Genomic DNA, 21,866 nt, shown 5'->3' on the forward strand with positions numbered 1-21,866 from the left:
ATAGCTGAGTTTATTTATATTTTGGTTTACTTTGTGAGCTCACATTTTCAAGGAGGATTCCTTTTGTTTAGAGTTTACTCCTGTTCTCCAAGGGTCTTCCTATTACATCTTTCCTTAACCTTCCTTCAGATTTCTCAGGTTTCTTGAAAGGGATGGTATGTATCTTTTTTCTGTCATTAGCTCAACCTTCCACTGACTGTTTCATCCCTTTTGTTATGGAGCCATTGACAAGCACCTCTATTTTTTTTAACCATTTGCCATCAGGTAGCTCTTATAAAGCAATATTTACCTCAAAAATATAACATTAAAAAGCTATCATTTCCCTTAATTTGTAATGTGTATATGCTCTATCTCTGTCTCTAAAAGAGTAGACTTGAAACTTAGCTCAGTTCCTACATCTTATTAATCCCATTAAAATTATGTTAAGATGCTACTGGGTGACAGATGAATCAAGATGGGCTGGAGTCCCAAAGGTTGTTCTTTGTTCTTAGAGAATGAGAAAATCAGTCTAAACTCTAAAATTCCAATTTCTGTCCCTTGCTTTCTCAACCTTTTGGTTCTCCAAAAATTGAATGCTATACTCCTTTTACCATATTCCATAATCAAAGGAATCACTGAGATTTCCCCATGCCAGATAAATTGGCAAAGATAGTAACTGAAGTTGCCAAGCTTTTTTTTTTTAATGCCTCTGTAATTAATAAAAGAGTCTTTAACAAACTAGCTGATCAGACCCATGTTCTTAAATTCCACATCTGCTCCAATCTTTCCAGTCTCTCTTACATATCATAACGATTCTCCCAGAAACTACCTCTCTGAATTGTTGAGAAATACCACCTGAGGTGGTCAGGACATATGACAGAGCCCCAATAAATGAAATATTAATTTAAAAAAATTAATGATTGAAACCATTGACTTTTTTGTAATAATCAGAAATGAAATCTTGAAACTGGAACAGCTGAAAGGAAGATGATTTAGGCTTGTGGCTTTAAGGGAAAGAAGAAAACTAAACTAAATAGAACCACCAAAGAGGTCTACGTTTGTATCTAAATCTTAGGAAGTGTATATAAGTTTTGGGTTCCAGTAGGTAAAGAAAAGTTATTTTAGACTTGATTAGAACATCATTCAGTTGTGGAAGCTAGATGGCTGACTGGATAGAGAACTGGCCCTGATATCAGGAGGTCCTGAGTTCAAATCCAGCCTCCAACACTTAATAATTACTGGGTGTGTGAGCCTGGGCAAGTCACTTAACCCCAATGGCCTCAGGAAAAAAATATGAAAAAAAAATTAAATTTATGGATCACAGCCCCAGAATACCATCGAATTCCCTATATTTGTTATTTGGTCACTCAGTCCTTTCACTGAATAAGTTGTTCTCTCCATGTTTGCAACACTTTGGGGACACACACATACCACACCCTATTTTTTTTTCAAATCCCACTTGTCTAGTGAGGAAAAACCAGTTTTTAGTCATTGTAGCTACAGTAGGTTTTATTCCCAAAGAATCACTCTTGTAATACAAGAAGGTGTCAAAGAATCTATTTTAATCTTACAGCTGTTGCTGTCTTTAGTCCATATACATATAGTAAGCATCTTAGTGATGAGACATAGCTTAGTCATAGATGCCAAGGGAGTCCACTTTGGAAACCATTAACTTGCATGATTTCCTGTGTACAAACCAGGATTAAGGTTGACTGTCTTTAGTTTAAAGTTTCTCTCTGATTTTATTTTTCTAATTAAATATTAAATAAAAGTTAGATGCTTTTTAACTGTTGTTGGGCATATAGATCCTACTAAGAGAAAAGAAATGAAAAACAATACATCATACTGATGATCTACAAATGAATCCCTATCAACTAACTAAGGCATTTAATATAACAGCTCAACCAATAATTTGTTCACAAAGCATTGAATAAATGACCAAGTCATTTGGATTTGTTCACAGAAAATAGGTTTATGATGCTAATTAAGGACTAGATCATTTCTACAAGAAATCATGGAAAGCTTATCTTTAAGGAAGTTTAATGTAATGATCAAAGCAGATTATGCAAGGAAAAACTGTGTAATAGGAGGTCGTATATTATAAAAATAATTTATTATGGGGTGGGAATGAGAAAAAGAGAATGAGGGGAAAAGAAAAAAGTGTTTATCTGCCACCTACTACATGCCAAACCTGTGCAAAATGCTTTATAAAGATTATTCATGTGAGCCTCACAACAAACCTGTGGTGTGGTGGTTAGTGGTAAGTCCCTATTTTATAGCGGAGTAAACTGAGGCAAATAGAAGTTAAATGACTTGTCTAGTGTCATCAGAGATCAGATTTGAACTTATGTCTCCAGATCTAGTGTTCTACCCACTGTACCTTTTAGCTGCTCACTAAATAACTAGAAAACTCAACCAAGTAGCCATATTATACATCGGAAGGTCACTTCCTTTTGTAAAATAACAGATGACAAATCCCTATGTTACAGATATAGACTTCTATATATATTTAAGAATTCAATGCATAAATCATACTGAAATATCAGTATCATGTCATAGACAAAACTGTTGCTATCATTCACACATAGCAAGGATCCATACAAATTTACTAAGTTTTAAAGATACTTAAATTTTTTACCAAATACTTTTACTTTCCAAGCTACACTGAGAAGTTCTTAAATCACAGAGTGCAAAAGAAAATCAAAACCCTTTAAGAACAGAATCTAATGGATGTATCATTCCCTTTGTCCTGTTTACTGTTAGAGTTGATCCAAAGATAAAACCTTGGAAAATGACGTTCCCATCTCAGTACTTTTATCCCATTACATAGTCATTTTATTTATCTGCATGATAATCTGCAGAACATTCAGTGTACAATAAAATATCATTGTAATAACTTATTATAGCAATAATTTATTTGAACTTCAATGAAAAAGATAAAAAGCAAATAATTGGCATTTATGTAATGCTTTAAGGTGTAGTGCTTTAAAAATCCTATACCAATGGGTTTGGGGGCTGGGGTTGCACATGGGATAACTGTTAGACACAGTTGCTATTGACTGGTTTTGCTTAAGTATTTTGAAGGAAGACTTCAATGGGAGAGGTATGTCTAAATGGAAATGAGTGTTGTAAAAGCAATAGGCAAGAATAAAACTTTGGGGAAGTTTGTTTGTTTGTTTGTTTGGTTTTTTTGATCTTCATTTTCGAACCTGATCTATGATTTCATAAATAGAGGGAACTACTGATGATGAGATTCTCTCTATCGTTTTGAAATGTGTAGTTTTAAATTGCCTGGGCATCAAGATATTAAATTACTTACCCAAGATCACAGAGATAGTAGAGGTCACACTCTAGAGGCCAAGTTTAACCTTAATTCTTCTTGAGGGCCAGCTTTCAACTATTTTGTGCTGCCTCTCAATCTCCATTGTACAGATGAGGAAACAGGCCTGGGAGAGGTTTGAAAAAGCACGAGCAAAATGAAGCAATATGGATCTCATTAGATGTTTAGGTTTGGTCTTCTGTATTTAGATGCTTATATATGTCTCCTAAATAAATTTAGTATCACCTACTAAGTGGGACCAAGGAGTCCAGTTATGTAGGAAAATAGAGGAGAAGATTGTAGAAGTTAGTGAGAAGGTAAAATGAGGTGGATGGATCTCAGATTGAATTTTAAGTATCATTTCTCCCAAAGTGGCAGTTTGACATAGTAGTCTCACTCAAGGATTAGCTAAGAAGTTTGGAGCTTGCCTTGAACAGGTAATAGAAGACTTTTTTGGGACCTGAGTGATTCACTTGTAATCTAGTACCCAGATGTATGTATGTTCAAAGTACAAGTTAGTATTTATTTTTCTAAAGGGCTAAAAGACTATCAGGAAGAAAGGAAGAAAGACATGTTTTTAAAAAAATGCAAAAGAGTTGAAGGAGGAGATGAGAGAGAGAGAGAGAGAGAGAGAGAGAGAGAGAGAGAGAGAGAGAGAGAGAGAGAGAGAGAGAGAGAGTGAGTGTCTGAGTGAGAGAGAACAATACAGAGGGAAATTCTATTGTCAGGTTGGCTGGCAGAAGGGTCATATAATAAACTTGAATTTGGACATGCTGAATTTGAAATGTTAATGAAATATCTCCTGTGTTCCACTAGCATAGAAAGGCAGGAACTGAAATCTTGGGGGGAATGACATAAGGGTGAGAGAGTGATGGAGATAGAGAAACATACAGAGACAGAAATAGTTGGGGGGGGGTAGGGGGGGAGAGTCTTACAACAGAGGGGTGGCTAGTCAACAAGGTAAATTGAGATTAAGGAAGATGACATTTGAGAGTCATTTCAGTGATGGAGGTAGGGGTGAGATGGCCAAGGATTTAGGAAGAATTGGATAATGAGGAAAAGGAAGTATCACTTCATAGCATAACTTTTTTTCAAGAAGTCTAACAGTGAAGGGAGACAGCTAAAAGTATGGAAATCGAAACAGAAAAATCAGGGGAATCTGAGCATGCTTTTAAGTTTATAACAAGCCAGTGGACAGAAAGAGATCAAAAGTATATGCAAGAGAGGGAATGGCTCTCAGAGTAGTAGGAGAGGGAATGGGAGTTAGGATATATCTTTGTGAAGAATAAGAATTCCTTCTTGTTGTTGATCTTAGCTCTGTTCATCATTTTTGAAGAGGTCCAGGAACATCAGGAGGGTGATGTCTTGACTTGCAAGCAAATTAGATTTAAGTGAAACAGAACTGTGCAGGGTCATCAGCCTCCCTCTCTTCTTTAGATCCATAAGAATCCAATGGCCAGATATGGGTCAAGATGAATGGTGACGACCCTGGATGTAGTAGGAGACGGTGGCCTTTTTAAGTTAAGGTTTTTCCCAGGGTGCTGAGCTCTGAGAATGAATGAGAAGAGGCTGAAGAAAGTCCCTTCTAGCTAGAATCCAGTCATGATTTATTTTGACTGGGTCTATGATATTGTTGTCTTTGGGTAATTCCTGGTGAGGAACTTCCTCTCTCAGTACTATTAAGAGTCTTTGAAAGCTGCCTGGGGCTACAAGGATTCCTGTGATCTGCCCAGGATGACAGGGTCTGTATGAGGAAGAGGAGATGTTAAACGCAGATGCTTCTGACTCCAAAGCCAACTCTGTGTCAGTTATTCTTTACTGCCTTCTGATGAACAGATTATTTTATGATTATAGATGGCTTAGATTTTAGTGAAGTAGACAAATTATCTGGCATAAGGAACAAAGAGAAGAAAAGGCTTAGGATAATCACTGAAGATAAAGATTGTAGAACAATAGTGAGAACTCATTGGAGTAAGGGATGGCTGTGAGTTTTGGGGTAAGTTACAACTATCTGAACTCCTAGGTAGATCATTTTACTTTTTGGGTATTGAGTTATTTGTTGGCCTTGGAATTAAAAATACTGAAGTATTAGACATTTACTGATTGCATGATTCAGGCCAAGTCACTTCACCTCTTGCTTCACTTAATATGTCTGTAAAAGAGGGATACTCATAATACTGATCTTATGGAGCTGATTCAAGGATCAAATATATGTAAAGTGCTATATAAACCCTAGTAAATTCTAGTTGTTGTTGTTGTTATGATCATACTTTCCTTTTTGTCCCCCAGGGCATTTAATCCTTTGAATTGCCTAGGCTGGGCCTATGGAAAAAAATGGTGGAATAGGTTATTGCTATTTTATTTTATTAATAGGAAAAGTGAATATAAAATGGAAATGGAACACAAATGTCAGACAAGTATTCTGTTGTGTCTGTACAGCTGCTGAACATTTGCTCTCCATCTAGCATCTTAAAATTTCTTAAAAGTCATTTAAATCTTGAGCAATGCCAGTAAAACATTCATTTCTCAAATTAGATAATTTAGCAGTTCCTTAAAAAAAACCCCACACAAACCTAAACAACAGTCTTAATTACTATGTGCTACAGAACTGTATTACATTTTACTAAATACATATCATCATTCTGTTGCTAGCTCAGTGTTAGAGAGTTTCCAAAGAAAAGTGTGGGAGAGAAAAGATACTAAGCTTCCTGCCAAACTGAAGGTCTACAGAGCTATTGTGCTGATCTTATATTTGTATGCTTGGGAAACCTGGACTATACTAGTGCCATGCCAGGAAACTCAATCACTTTCATTTGAATTGTCTTAGGAAGGTTCAGAAAATCACCTGGCAAAATCTGAGGTCCTTTCTCAAGCTAAATTGCTAAGCATTCAAACTCTTCTTCAGAGAGCACAACTCCAAAGGGTTGGCCATGTTGTTCAAATGGCAAACATACAGTTACCTAAAAAACTTTTTCAGAAAACTCATGCATATAAATTAAGTCAAAAGAAACTATACAAGGACATCCTCAAAGTCTCACTGAAAAACTTTGGAATCAATCGTGAGACATGGGAGACACTGACACAGGACAACTCAGAGTGTGTGCTCACATTAAAGAAGGTTCTGTGCTCTGTGAGTGAAGCAGAGTTGCAGGAGCTCAAAAGGAAACAGGAGGAACAGCTAGGTGGTACAGTGGGGATAGAGCACCAGCCCTGAATTCAGGAGGACCCGAGTTCAAATCTGGTCTCAGACACTTAACACTTCCTAGATGTGTGAGCCTGGGCAAGTCACTTAACCCCAGCCTCGGGAAAAAAAAAAAAAAAAGGAAACAGGAAATGAACAAATTTAGAGATGTCTATGCTCCAAATGTTCATATGGACTATTTGTACCCAACCTGTGGGAGTCTTCTGAGCTCGTATTGATTTGATCAGTCATAGTCATCCACGCTGTATCTTGACTTCCACATAGTGATAAAATTTTATTCCTCTCTGAGCAATGAGGACAACAGCCAGCCTGAAGGGGAAAAAAAATCCCCTTTAGAATGTCTTGCTCTTTCTCCTGCCAGTCCATTGATCTCAATTGTTTGCCTATCTGAAACCTCCTGCTGTCACTCTGAGGCTTAATGCCTCAATATTCCCAAAGTATTAGCTATTCTAGGGAGAGATGGTCATCACTTTCAACACGGAACTCCCAATTATCCTCTCAATTCACCAAACATTTTTAAAACATTATGTGCAAAGCACTGTGCTAGACTTTGGAATAAATGATAAAAAGAAAACAGTCTCTGTCCTCAAGAAACTTAAAATCATCTTGCTGCTGCTTGCTTTTTCATATGTCTAGACTTAACTCCTGTCTCCCTGCTCTTTGCCAACCTCTTTCTCCAAACATACTTTGTTCTAAATGAGAATACTAGAGAATCTTCCTCTTTTAGAGATACCATGATGATTCATTAGACTGTTAACTCCTTGAAGCAGGAGTTATTTTTGTCTTTCTTTGTATATCCAACATCTAATAGTGACTGGCACACAGTAGCCACTTAAGTGCTTATTGACTTACTTTTGACTTGACTAAACCTTGGTCCATATCTAACCAGGACACAGCAGAGTTCAAGTACCATGGACAGCTCTATGCTGACATGGTCAAACTTGGCTGTTAACTTCTGTTGTACCTCATCTGTCCCTACCTTGTTTCATGCTATAACCAGGTAGAAAATCTACATTTTCTTTTAAGCATCTCCTAGTAAGATAAATGAGAGAAAAAAAAAGAATCAACAAGAGGTAACTTGTTTAGAAGATGACAGAGTAGGCTGGTGAGATAATGGATAGGGGTTTGAAAATGGAATTGAGAGGTTCTTTACTGGCATATAATGATCCCTATGTATTTGAATATATTTCATGTTTTTCAAAAATGGTTTTGCATCAGTTATCTCCATTGACTCAAAATCATACTGTGAAGTAGGTAAGGTGAATATTATTTCTGTTTTGTAGAAAAGGAAGATTTATCAAGGTCTCTCAGAATGACTATTTGCTTTCACAACAAAAATGAGTATGGACAAGTGTTTGATATAGAAGAAGGCACTGAGGTCATAAAGACTTGAGTTTCGAGTTCTGCCTCTGACAAATATTTCTTATGTTTGATGTCATTTCAGAGGCCTAAGCAACTCTGCCAAGAAATAACTGATCTGCTTAGGTAGAGGGGGTTCCCCACCAGGAATAAAATAAAAACAATAAGATTTTTTAAAATTAGTAATTATACTTTCTTAATTCTAAAATATCCTTGGCAAGCACAATTTCCCCAAATCTGTTGCATTAGAAAATAGGCTCTCCTTTTTTTTTTTTTTTAATCCTCAGATCACAATTGCTATTTCAGGACTTGTATTTGTTGATCATTTTTCCATATGTCAATTTTCTTCTTTATATGTCTCACTAGGGCTGACAAAGCATTATTTTCAAGGAGGAGAAGTGTGGGCTTGTAGAATAAGGGGAAATGTTTCTTGGACAAAGATGAAAAGAAGGCATTGTGAAATGCTGCTTCTGATAAATCTTTCTAGGAATGGCATCCATTTCCTTTTTCTGCCTTCTCCTCACAAATAGGTTTGTCATTGGTGTCATTCTGTTATGTATGACTCTTTGTGACTACTTTTGGGGTTTTCTTGGCAAAGATACTAGAGTAGTTTGCCCTTTCTTTCTCCAACTCATTTTACAGATGAGGAAACTGAGGCAAATTGGGTAAAGTGACTTGCCTAGAGTCAAACAGGTAGTAAGACTCAAGAAGATGAATCTTCTTAATTCCAAGGCCAGAGTTCTATCCCACTGTGCAACCTTTAAAATAAGACATATCCAGAAACAAGACTTTATGAAAGTTCAGTCAATAAATACAGAAAAAGAAAAATTCTTGATTTTCAAATTCAAGAATACTTTTTTTCAGATGCTTATTTGGGGAAAGAGATGGATTGATAGAAGCTGCAAAAAAGCAAATTTGTTAGAGTCATTTTTCAGTTATGTCTGACTCTTTATGACTGTACTTGGAGTTTCCTTGGCAAAGATACTAGAATGGTTCACCATTTCCTTCTCCAGATCACTTACAGATGAGAAACTGAGGCAAATAGGGTGAAATGATTTGCCCAGGGTCACATAGCTAGTAAGTGTCCAAAGGCAGATTTTAACTCAGAAAGCTACGTCTTCCTGATTCCAGGCTCAGCACTCTACCTACTGTACCACCTAGTTGACCCTCACAAATGGATCGAAATGAGAAGAAAAAAACAAGACATTGGAAGGTCTCCAAGCACATAAAGTAGTTTCTTATGAATGATGGAATAAGGAGAATGAAGGAATTGGAAATATGAGTATGATATGAGGTGGCCCATGTAATCCCATTCAATCGTTAATTTATAGGCATTTGGCAAATAGATGGTGGTACTGTACTGGGTCTTGGAGTGAAATGTTGAAAGGAAAATCTTCCTCCAAATTTACCATCTAGTTAGGAGACACATATTCCTGAAATAAGGAAGAATAATATAAAGTAAATTGTAAGGTAGGGTAAAATACTAGATTAATGACAAATATTCTTAAGTGTTATAGGAATTTAAAATAAAGATGATGGCCATTGTGGTTGTGATCAAAGAATGCTTCATAGAGATGAGTTGTTGCTGTTTGTCCTTCATGGCATCAGGAAGGTGATACCATGCATACAAGTGAATTGGATTGAAGTGAGGAAGGGTTGTGGAAGATTACCTCATTTTCCCTCCAAAGGGTCCAGTGGCCAGATACAGATCAGGATGACTGGAGATGGCCCTGGATGCAGTGGGAGACCTAGACTATTGTAAGCTAAGTTCTCCAGCAGATCTCAGTTTGACGGAGGCAATGCCCAACCCGTTGTTAAAGCAAGGTAAGAAATGAGGCACAGAATGACCTATTTCACCTAGTCAAAAAAAGCGGGGGTTCAATCTGGGAGGGGAAAACCCTTAGGGTTGCTGGCCAAAACAATGAGAATTGCTATTTATGTTCACTCTGAGGCAATCGGGGCCAAAGCAGCAAGAAGTACTGGCTTGGGACCTTTTGTTAGCCAATCAGTGGGAGCCTGAGTGATTTGGATTTAAAGCATAGTGCTTGAGAAAGAAATCTTGCACTGAATCCCAAGATAGGAAGGAGGGAAGGAGGGAAAGGAAAGGGAGGAAGGAAAAGTGTGGGAACCAAAAAGAAAGTGTTATGAGTCTCCCTAATTAGAGCCTGGGGCAGCTGAATGGTAAAGCGTACCTGGAGTCAGGAGGATCTGAGTTCAAGTCTGGTCTCAGACACTTACTAGCTATGTGATATTGGGCAAGTCACTTATTCCTCTTTGCCTCAGTTTCCTCATCTGTAAAATGATCTGGAAATGAAAATGAGCAACCACTCCTAATATCTTTGCCAAAAAAAATAAATAAAACAAAAAAACCTCAGATGGGGTCATGGGGAGCCAGACATGACTAAATGAACAAAGCAGCAGTCACAGCAAGGCCATAGAAATATTTAAAAGAAGGGGATAATTAAGAAAGTAACTCCTTTTTGAAAGAGAAAACTTTAGTGACCCTCAAATCTTTCAGTTACTAATCTTCTACTATCCTGGGATGAGGTAATTGGTATTTTTGGACTTCTAATAAAACTGCATTGCATATATTCCGAAGACACCTGACTCTCACAACTGAGACATGGGAGCAAGGCCAAGAGGTTGGAATTCTCTGGAGAGGGTAAGAATAACCTACAATGGCTTAGAGAGCTGCTGTCATTTTTTTGTCTCTTTGCAGTTGTCAGGAAATGACCAGCTTTGGAAGCAATCAGTTCCCTGAAGTTTAAACCTGAGGAAGAAGAAATTGGGCTCTGGTCAATGGACCAATTCTTTTTTTTTTTTCCTTTTCACATTTCCAGGATTAATAGTTGGGCCTCTTTCTAGCTAAAAAATAAACATATAATCCCGTGGGATTTCCCCCATATTCCTTTGATCTGGAAAGCACCACATTCCAAGATCTCTTGGGGGAATTACTGAAATATGGAACGTTGGGACTTGCTGGGGTTTCTGATCATCACGTTAAACTGCAATGTGACAATTGTAGGTGAGTTTTAAAATTTTCTCTCCATTTTCCTCTTTACTCAAAATGACAGAATACAATCTTTCTCCTAGAACCTGATTTAGTTTTTAATTTTTACTTTTGTTGGTTGAGCTTTAAAGAACAAACTTCTATGTTTTTGTCAATAAAGGATCCAGGAATGTGCTTCCCTGTTCTCCTCACCTCCCAGTAGGTCCTAACTTTACTTATTTTTTTCTTTTACATTTTTTCTTTTTACCTTTTTTATATTTTCCTTTTTCCTTTTACCTTCATTCCACTGTGCTTGTTTATGAAGGTCTTAAGTGAAATGCATCTTGACATCTAACCAAGTCTTCTTTCATTAACACAAGTGCTGTGTATGAAGGCTGGAGCAGGTGGGAAATGATATTTTTATACTGTTATTTCCTTACTCAAATTACCAAGAATGGAGACAATTTTGCAAAAATAAATCCTAGTTATTCTGCACGTATGCTTTTTTCTTCCAGCATATTTCTCATTTGTTTTTAGGTTTTTTAAATATTTAGTTGATACTTTGCTTTCTTATTCTTTGAAAAGTTGCAACCAGATGAACTTTAAAAAAAAACCCTGCTGTTATGTATTTTATTTCACCCTTCATCTTTCATTGCATTCATAGACAAATGACTCCATACCTTTTCCTCTCCTCCCATTGCAGGTGATATTCATAGATCATTGATCTATAGCTGAGAGATAGTAATCTGATCCTTAGAAATCACTTAATCCTATTCCCTCATTTACATATTGAGAAGCTGAAGCTGTGGAGATAGGTGATACAAGAGATAGAGCACAACTGATCTGGAGTCAAGAAGACCAGAGTTTAAGTCTGGCTTCATATACTCACTAGCAGGACTCCAGACAAGGCACTTATCCCCATTTGCCTCAATTTCTCATCTGTAAAATAATCTGGAGAAGGAAATGACAAACTAATCCTAGATCTCTGCCAAGAAAACCCCAAATGGGTCATGAGCAGTCAGACACAGCTGAATAAAACTGAGACCTAGAGATGTGACTGGTCCAAGCTTATACAGGTAATAAATGGCAGGGGTGGAATTTGAACTTGAGAACACTACCATGTTCTTTCCAAACACCAGTATTTCCACTCTAGATGCAAAAACTGAACATTTAATAATTACCTTGGGGGCAGCTAGGTTGCTCAATGGATAGAGCACTAGCTCTGAAGTCAGGAGGACCTGAGTTCAAATTTGGCCTCAGACATTTAACACTTCCTGGCTGTGTGACCCTGTCACCTGTGGGGTTAACCCAATTGCCTCAGGGGAAAAAATTATCTTGGTCTAATCCAATTGATGTTAAATGATTCTTTGAAGTTTGTCTTCTAGGTAGATTTTGAAATCTCTCTCTCTCTCTTTTTTTTTTTTTTTCATTCACTACAATGGGGATGGGGACTTTGACAGACTTGAATCTCATAAAATAGAGGCTAGTTTGAATTACTGAACACTCAGGCTTATCAGATACATTATAAGTGCAGTTTGGTTATTTCAAGCAAAAACAGTAGTGTTTGATACTTACAGTGTTCCCCAACAGAAATGCTGTGGATTGTTTTTATGAACAGACATTAGCCATTTCATCTATATGCAGACAATTATTCTGTGGAGTAGAAATTCTTTAAAAAATTGTTTATTCCTTTAAGTCTTCTATATCCTTGTTTACACCATTAGCTGGAGGAAAAAAACACTTTTTCTTCCAGAGACAATATGAAGATAAATTTCAGTTCTACCCAAAGAGAATTGGACTTTTAAAAAAGATGAGATTAGTAAAGGCTGAGTTAATGAATGAAGAATTAATATATGGTGTTTGTTTATTTGCCAAAAAATCCTGAACCACTTTAAGAACAAACACAGTATTAGTTTACAAATGGGAAAATGAAGTCACATAAAGTTTACATTCCCTATTCAGAATATCATCCATAGGTTTGGGATTTATAAAAAAACCAAACAAATGGAAAAGCATACTCTGCCTCTCTGTCTGTCTCTGCTTGTCTCTCGTTTCTCTTGCTCTGTCTCTATCTTTTCTCTCTTTTCTCCCCCTCTTTCTTCTCCTTTTCTCTATCTCTTCCCTTTCTCTTTTCCTCGCCTCACCATATGGGTATGTATGTTCTGTCCCCTTTTGTCACTATGACATTGCTCCTCATAGTCAAACCATAATTTTGGAGGTTTGTTACACTTATTTATAATATTTTTCACATTAATTTGCTTTTTTCTAGGAAAGATCTGGCTCATTTTCACAATAATGCTGAGGATGCTGGTAATCATTTTGGCAGGATACCCAATCTACCAAGATGAGCAAGAGAGATTTGTCTGTAATACTCTGCAGCCAGGATGCTCCAATGTCTGCTATGACATGTTTGCTCCCGTATCCCATTTCCGGTTTTGGCTGATCCAGAATGTGGCTGTTCTCCTGCCATATACCATGTTCAGTGTTTATGTCCTTCACAGAGGAGCCCTACGTGCTGCTGGAGGGGCCCACCCGCCAGATTGTTATAAAGGGAGACATACCCACACGGGCCGGCCTGGTTGTTCTCGTCTGAATGTCCCTCACTTTTCCACTGCATACATAGCACAACTTCTCCTACGGATCCTGACTGAAGCAGCTTTTGCTAGTGCCCAATACTATCTCTTTGGATTTTGGGTTCCAAAGCGTTTTTCTTGTTACGACTCCCCTTGTACAAGCGTGGTGGATTGCTACATCTCCCGGCCCACAGAGAAATCAATTATGATGCTTTTTATTTGGGGAGTCAACGCTCTTTCCTTCCTCCTAAGTCTTGTCGACCTGATTTGTAGCATGCAGAGATGGCTGAGACAGAAGCACCTGGCCAAACAGGGGATCAAAACTACTTGTGTCAGTCAAGAGCAGAGCCCTCCAAGTATCTTTCCAGGCAAAACCAAGAACTGTTTGACCTCAGAGGTAGGAGGGGAACCCCTACACCTGGTGAAGAGTTCTAGTCAGACCAGTGACAACGATGAATGGCTTGACTCGAGAGAGGAAGATGTTTCTCTTCATCCTATGGTATGGCCTAAAGATGGAGCCTCCAGGTCAAACCTTCACAGTCCAGGTAATAAATCCTGTTCTTCAGGAAGAATGGCTTTTCCAGAGGAAGATGTCAGTGAGGTGATGTCCAATGGCAGTGAACTGCAAGGGATAGTTCATAAGCAGTCACAGGGCAGACCTGTCAAAGAGATGGTCCAGCCTCCCAGACCCAAAGATAGCCCCCAGAGTGGAGCACTTGCATCCCCCCCGCAAAGCAGACTTGGAGGACATTATTCATCCAGCGAACTAAAACCTTCTGCTTCTCAGGTGAGCTGCGGCAGCCCTAGCTATCTGAGGGCCAAAAAGTCTGAATGGGTATAAAAAGATGGTAACCAGATGGGTATTAAGGTCTGAGAAACAAGATGGCCTAGTGAAGGCCCTTCAGTCTCAGCAGCTGCAGTCATCGCGGATGGAAACCACAAGAAAGATCTGATCTCATATTTGTCTGGCACATGCAAATATCCAGGGAGGAACAATGAAAGGAAAACAAAAAGCTGGCTAAGGAGAAAGACAGATGATACAGGAAACTCGGACAGGTTGTCTTCACAGATTTAATTTCGATAAGGTTGGCTGCTGGAAAATAAGATTTATTTCATGCTTTCTAATGTTTGGATACTGTCCTAAAGACTATCACGTTAAGCTCATAATACTACTTGTTTTGATGGTATTTTGGTTCCTATTTCCTCTTGAAAGCCTAACTATGGGCAAAAATGATTCGGATGGGGCACAAAATTGAATTGAAAAACTAATTTTAAGCTTATCTTCAGTAATACACTTGAATAGTTTCCCTGAATACTTTAAAAAGGGATATCATGTGGGACCACTTGATTTTTTAAAGTACAACATACACCTCAAGATTTTGTATATTCAAAAGTTAAAAAGATGAGAATATATAAGTGCCTGAAAAAATATTGCTGAATGCCTAGAATCCACTATTCTGATGCCAACCAGGAAGTTTATAATGAAAAAAACTGGCAAGTTTTAGGTCACTGCTAATCTAATTGTTGTTATTGAAAGTTAGAGTTTGGCTAATTCTCTTCTAACATGTTTAGTATGGAATGTTGTCCCTTGTAGCTACTGGAGCTCATTTGTGCTTTCATGGTATGGGGAAGTAGTTTCTTGGATAAGAAAAGACTTATGGCTTAAGAGGAATCAGAATCATTGATACCATCTAGTCTGACCTCCTTATTTTAAATAATTTTAATAACTGTGGTGGATGTTGCTGCATAAGATTCTTAATTCTTGCTTATTGGTACTTCTATCTGGAAAGGGAAGTGACAGATCTCACATATTCCTCACCTGTTTCCTGCCTGTGAACCTTTTCCTTCCTATTGTGGAGACAAGAGATTCAATCAGCTAAAACCTATTATAAATATTAGCTGATTTTCAGAATACTGTAGTGGCCCTCACTTCCATTGGCCCTTTCCTCTGCTGTTTCAAGGAGTTTATAGCCCATGAAAAGTTATTCATCAAACATAATAGCTCCAAGCTCCCAATTAGGAAAGTTCCTGTCATTTAGAGAGAAAGATTTGGATTTTTTAATTCAAAGTTTTGTGTCTATCTGAATGCTGGCTTCTTTTTATGTTTAAAGCAATAATCAAGAAACAGGAAATGTATTTAGGTAGAAGAAATGAGGAGTGTATATTACAGTCTATTATTGGTCAGGCAAAGGAAGGGCAAGTTCAGGAATGGATATCTTTCTTTTGTGGGGGGAAGATTTGAAGAGGTGAGTTCCACTAACAGTTTTAGTCTAAGCCCTCTGTGTTGAGGTGCTTGAATGCTCTGGTAATCCTCCTTAATCTCTCCTTTTTCTGTAGGAGCTCAGCCCTCCTTTCAGCTTCACTTTTTCAGTTTCCTCATTCACTTGTTCTCCCTGAAGCAATACTTCCTTCCACTTTGGTTCATTAAATCCCAGTTGAGGGAGGATGGGCGCATTGCCTCCTCCAGGCTGCTCCATTCTTGAAGTTACTACTTCTACTCTTAGTCTCGGAAAGGCTGTGTATGTCCCTCTTCAAAAACTCCCTGACATTGACTCAAGTATACCTTCCAGATAAAAAACGGAAATACCTCTCAGGAATGAGAATGAATGGTTGTCGCTCTGAAATAAAAATGCAAGGATGCCCCACAGTTATCAAGTTATCTTATCCTGCAGGACCTAGGAAAATGAGGCACAGAAAAATTATGGGACTTAAGATCACACAGTCAAAGACAGACCTTGGAGTCACACTTGACTCCCTTGAGATTCGAACCCAAGAACTCTTTCTACCAAACCATGATGCCTTCCAAAGACATTGATCCATGTGCCATCTGGATGCTTAATGGATCTGGATGCTGGTCCACAGGGAAATCTTTTATTCCTCATCAGTAAAATGGGGCTAATAACACTGGCACTGATACCTTCTGGGTTGTATGACCACTGTGAACAAGTCACTTAAAGTCACTTAACCTCCTAACATTGGTTTCTTTTTCTGTTAAATATGGATAACAGTAGCATTTCTTATCTTGTGAGGAAAGTCTTTGCAAGTCTTAAAAAGCTGTATAAACATGACCTGTTCTTATTGTTGTTATCATCATTGAACTTCTATATGCCTCACTTGCCTTTTCTGTAAAATGGGATTAATAATAGCACTTAGTTCTCAGGGTCATTCAAGTGAGATAATGATTGTAAAGTACTTAACACAGTGACTGGCATATAATAAGCTGTTATCATCATGGTATCATTAATAGAAAGCCCATTAGCTTTTGGATTATCTAGAGTTTTAGAAACCAACATTAATAATTGAATTGTAATATTACAATGTAAGCCACAAAGCTCGCCTACTGAAATATATTATATTGCAGCATGGCAGAATTGTAGGGGACAAACAGATGCATTTTTAAAAGCATATCTTACACTGTTAAATATGGTAGATGAATAAATAACACATGGGGTTTGGGATAATCCAGAGACTATCTTTCTATTTTGTTTTCTATAGTGTTTCAGTCATGTCTGACTCTTCTTGACCCCATTTGGGGTTTTCTTAGCAAAGACACTGAAGTGGTTTGCTATTTCCTTCACTAGTCCTTTTATAGATGAGGAAACTGAGGCAAACAGGGACTTGCACATAGTCCCACAGCTATTTTTAAATGTCTGCGGTGTTTACTCTGTGGAAGGATTTGGTCTTGCTATTTGAATGTTGTAGTGCTGTTTATCTGTCTTAAAGTTATTAGTTTAGTCCTTTGGATATTCTGTGCTTAGAGGGCAAGAAATCTCCTAAAATCATTGAAGCATGTGATTGAAACTGGCCATCAGGATATGGAAGCAGTGTTCCTGCCCCAAAGACACAGTGCTGTAACCCCTCGTGCATGTGGATCCATTTGGCCATGGGCACTTTTTACATCAAAGGAGAAAATAAGTATACAAATGCACATATAGTATATATAGACAGTAGTAAGTGTCTGAAGCTGATTTGAACTCAGTTCTCTGACTGTAGGCCTGGTTCTCCATCCACTGTGATACCTGTTGCATATTAAACAATTATAAAATACTACCTCATACCCATCAGACTGGCTAAGATGACAAAAAAAAAATGAGAAATGCTGGAGGGTAAGTGGGAAAATAGATACACTAATGTCCTGTTGATGAATCTGTGAACTCATCCAATAATTCAAAACACTTACTATACAAATATATGTACAGTCTATATATTTACTATATATAATAGTGTTATGTATGTGTCCATGTGAAGGATGTGTGTGTGTGGGGGGTAGATGGCATGTTTGATCATGAGTCCTTTGGGATAACGGTGGTCATTTTATAGCCCAAAATTAAGTCTTTCAAAGTTGATAATCTTTACAATTTTGCTGTTAATATAAATAGTGTTCTGTTTTTGCTAACTTCACTTTGCATCAGGTCATGCAAGTCTTCCTAGGTTGTTCTGAAACCATCCCCATCATTATTTCCAGCAGCACAATAGTTTTCTGTTATAATCATGTATCACAGCTGGTTCAACCATTCCTCAATTAATGGACATATTCTGTGTGTCCAATTTTTTGCCACCACAAAAGAGCTGCTATAATTATTTTTGCACATTGGGGTCATTTCCCTCTTTCTTTAATCTCTTTGGATTATAGACCTAGTAGGAATATCACTGGGTCAGAGGCATGCATAGTATAATAGCTTTGGAGGCGTAATTCCAAATTGCTTTCCATAATAATTGGTTGAATTTGCAGGTTAACAGGGCATTAGTATATTTATTTTCCCACTTAACGTCCAGCATTTATCATTTACTATTTTTGATAATCTTAGCCAATCTGATAGGTATGAAGGAATATTTCAGAGTTTTAATTTTCATTAAGTGGTCCAGTGGATGGAGCACAGGCTTGGAGTCAGGAAGACCCGAGTTCAAATGTCCTCTGATCTCTTATGAGCTGAACAAGTCATTTAACCCTGTTTACCTCAGTTCCTCATCTGTAAAGTGATCTGGAGAAGGAAAACTCCAAATGGGGTCATGAAGAGTTGGAAATGACTGAAAAACAATACACATAATGCAATCACTAGATATTTAAGAACATTTTTTCATATGACTATTGATAGCTTTGATGTCTTCCTCTGAAAATTGCTTGTTTATATCCTTTGACTATGTATTATAGTCAATGTGTTAGCACATTGGGGAATATAATAATTACAAAGAAATGTTAAAGCTTTATTTTTAAGGAAAAAAATTGAAGTTCATAAATCCCTCAAAAGCAGCTTGGGCATAAGAGATCCATATTGGGAATACTTCTGAATCACTACAAGGGAAGGTAAATTAGATTAATAAGAATTTCTTGGGTGCTTATGACATACCAGGGAACTCTCCAATTTTATGAATGACTATTAGTGAGTAATTGGACACATAATGATGCATGTGTGTGTGTGGGTACTGATATTTATTCTTCCTCTCCACTGTAGTCTTGACAATGGTGTCAAAATTATATCATAATCTTTGGTTTCAAACCTATTTTTTGAACACTTCAAGGAAAAGAAACTCTTCAGCCTTTTTCAAAGTCCTATTTTAAACCAAAATACTCAACCTGTAAAAGCATGCATTTGTTCCTATTTTCTCTTTTCTCCTTACCTTTCCACAGTCTGTCTTATACACCTGAAATATATTCACTTCCACCTCTTGGAATCTTTAGTATTCTTCCAGGCCCAGCCCTTCTACATTTCTGTTCCACCCAAGTTCAGAATATCTTTCTATCAAAATTATATTGTATTTTTTTGGTATATGCCAACTTATATACATGTTGTTTCCCCCAGTTAGATGGTAAACTTCTTGAGAGCAGAGGCTATTTCCTGTTTTGTCTTTGTATTCCAAGAGCAGTACCTGGTATAAAGTGAATACTTAATAAATCTTCAGATTGATTGGCTTTAAAAATAAGTCATTTTTACTGGTTTAACCTACTCTCTAGGTGAAGATAGAACCATAATTAGAAACCTTCTGAGCAGGGTAAAGATAATTGGGGGTGGAGATTTGGAAGTTGATATCTAGAATAATAGGAGAAACGACTCTTGCCCCTTTGAAAGTTGGAGGCAAAAGTAAGCTTTGGAGAGGACACCGTAGTAATGAGAAACTGAGATGGCGGCATACTGTGACTGGTAAAAAGACATAGGATAGATCTTACACACTGAGACTTTGGAAATTGAATAGGAGAAGAACTACAGATGTAGGGACAATGGGAATTCCCTACAAATCTGGGTAGTCTGGGACAAAATCTCATTGATGCTATGCTATTACAGCTCTGGGAAAAATATATTTCATGGACACTGAAGTTTCTATAAGAGAGAGGTGCTAAGTCACCCAAAGGTGTTTTATCTAATCTTTATCTTCTAATGTAATATCACTTTTGTCTACATACTGTTATGTAGTGTTCTATTATTCATATAAATATGTCTTTATTGAACTAGATTTAGAGCTTCTTGAGAGCCGAAATTGCCACCTGGCCTTCCTTAGCATCTCCTATTACCCCTTAAATGGGGCTGAGCACATAGTAGTATTTTTAAAATAATTTCTTAACTCATTGTTACTCTCATAGGAAGAGAAGGCCAAGCATACTTACCTTTTCTCATTTGCATGAATTTAGATTTTATGGTCTTTAGAAACCTTTCTACTCAGGAACCAAACAAGGAAGTTCTAAAGTCAGAACTACAGTATTTTCTCCTCTTTACTCTACTGTGAGAGGAGAAAAGAAAGGAGATGTTTAGATTTGGTAAACTGAAGTCAATGTCCAATTTTTCCTTCCTTCTGTCTCTTGGAACCTTTGTTTTTCTTCAAGGCCCAACTCAATGCTATCACATCAAATAAGCCTTGCTTGAGTCCTCTCCTTGGTTAGTGCTCCCTTTTCCAGCTACTGGGTTTTATATATTACTTAATTGTGAACATGCTGTATGCCTGCCAGTGAAACGTAAGCTTCTTGAGAGCAGGGATGGCCTCAATCTGTCATATGTATTCCCAGTATCTAACCTACTGTCTGCAACCTAGTAGGAACTTAATATTTTCTGTTTGATTTGATTACTTTTGATTTTATGTACTTTTTTTTTTGTTAATTTGATTTTCTATAAGTCCTGGAACTTTTCAAAAATGATCATGAAAGTTTCTCTCTCTCTCTCTCTCTCTCTCTCTCTCTCTCTCTCTCTCTCTCTCTCTCTCTTTCTCTCTCTCTGAAAGTTTCTCTCTTGAGAAAAAAAAGTGCTATTCAGTTCCATTCAACATGTAGCACAAAGGAGAATGCAAAAGAGTACATGGTGTGGTCATTCAATGGTGGTCTTCAGTGAACTTTATTTAGCTAGTAATGGGCAAATAATCCATATACGTAATAATATAATGGAGATTGTTTAGTATTGTTGTGGGTGAGGGTATGACCTGCTATGAGAGTTAGGATGAGGAATCATTTCTGGGGAAGGGAAGACCATGAGAGGGGTGATGTTAAGAGTCAAGCCTGGATATATAAGCAGGATTTCAATTAGGAGAGGTGTGAGGAGTAGAGTTTTACAAATTATAGGGAATAAGAAAATGAATAAAGATGGGGGCAGACAAGAAAGAGGAGGAAAAAGACAGAATGTACTCTTAAGATTTTTTCTACAAGCTCTTAATTCTTGAAACTCATTTTACTCTCTGACTTCACACAATGGAAATATCCTCCATCTCTATGGCCCCTGCCTTTGATTGGCTGGTTTCTCCCAGAAGCTCCATTTTAAAGAAGAAGCTCAGACCATCCATGTCCTCATTCATCTTCAGACTGTGCTCCATACTCTACTGAACTTCCTCTATGAATCTTTCCCAACCCCTCTAGGGTTTCCCTAGACAGATACCTTTATCTCCATTACCACCCCCCTTTCAACTACCTTTTATTTGTTGTCTTTTCTCTCTAGACTATAAACTCCTTGAGAACAGGGATTATATTTTTTCTACTTGTATTGCATTCTCAACCCTTAACATAGTTCCTGGAGCATAGTAAGAACTTAGTAAATGTTTTTTGACTTGTTGGAATTGTTATTGTTGACTTGTTGGTAAAACATAGGGTTTGTGAGGCAAAAATGTGAAAAAAAAGACTATAAAGGAAGGTTGAATCTAGATTGTGGCTGTCCACAATCCATTAAGGTCAGAGATTATTTATTTTGGGTTTTTATCCATAACTCTTAGCATAGACACCATCACTTTCATCGTGACCCTCCCTCCCTTTTCTCTGCCCCAAAAATATAAGTTTTTTTAGAACTGGAATACTTTCATTTTTGTTTTTGTATCCTTAATCATTAGACTAACCCCTGACCTGAAATGGATGATGAATAAATATTTTTTTTGAAAAAAATGGATGATCTGACCTATGTATGAGGTAATCAATATGGCAGAGATATATCGTAGAAAGAACTAAGATCAAGAACCAGGTACAAGACTACTTTCAAC

The 21,866-nt window shown here is 37.4% G+C and overlaps 1 protein-coding gene across 1 annotated transcript in view; it reads left to right on the plus strand.

Annotated features, from left to right (window-relative positions):
- The window catches only part of GJD4 (gap junction protein delta 4), a 33,474-nt gene extending 14,206 nt beyond the window's left edge, over positions 1-19,268 (plus strand). Inside the window, exons 2-3 of the mRNA XM_074267115.1 lie at positions 10,700-10,884; positions 13,118-19,268. Of these exons, the coding sequence (XP_074123216.1) occupies positions 10,821-10,884; positions 13,118-14,262 (1,209 nt within the window). The 5' untranslated portion in view covers positions 10,700-10,820 and the 3' untranslated portion in view covers positions 14,263-19,268. The remainder of the gene's footprint in view (positions 1-10,699; positions 10,885-13,117) is intronic.
- Positions 19,269-21,866: the final 2,598 nt, after the last annotated feature.

The sequence above is a fragment of the Sminthopsis crassicaudata genome, chromosome 5 (genome assembly GCF_048593235.1).
Source record: "Sminthopsis crassicaudata isolate SCR6 chromosome 5, ASM4859323v1, whole genome shotgun sequence".
In the NCBI taxonomy this organism is placed as follows: Eukaryota; Metazoa; Chordata; class Mammalia; order Dasyuromorphia; family Dasyuridae; genus Sminthopsis; species Sminthopsis crassicaudata.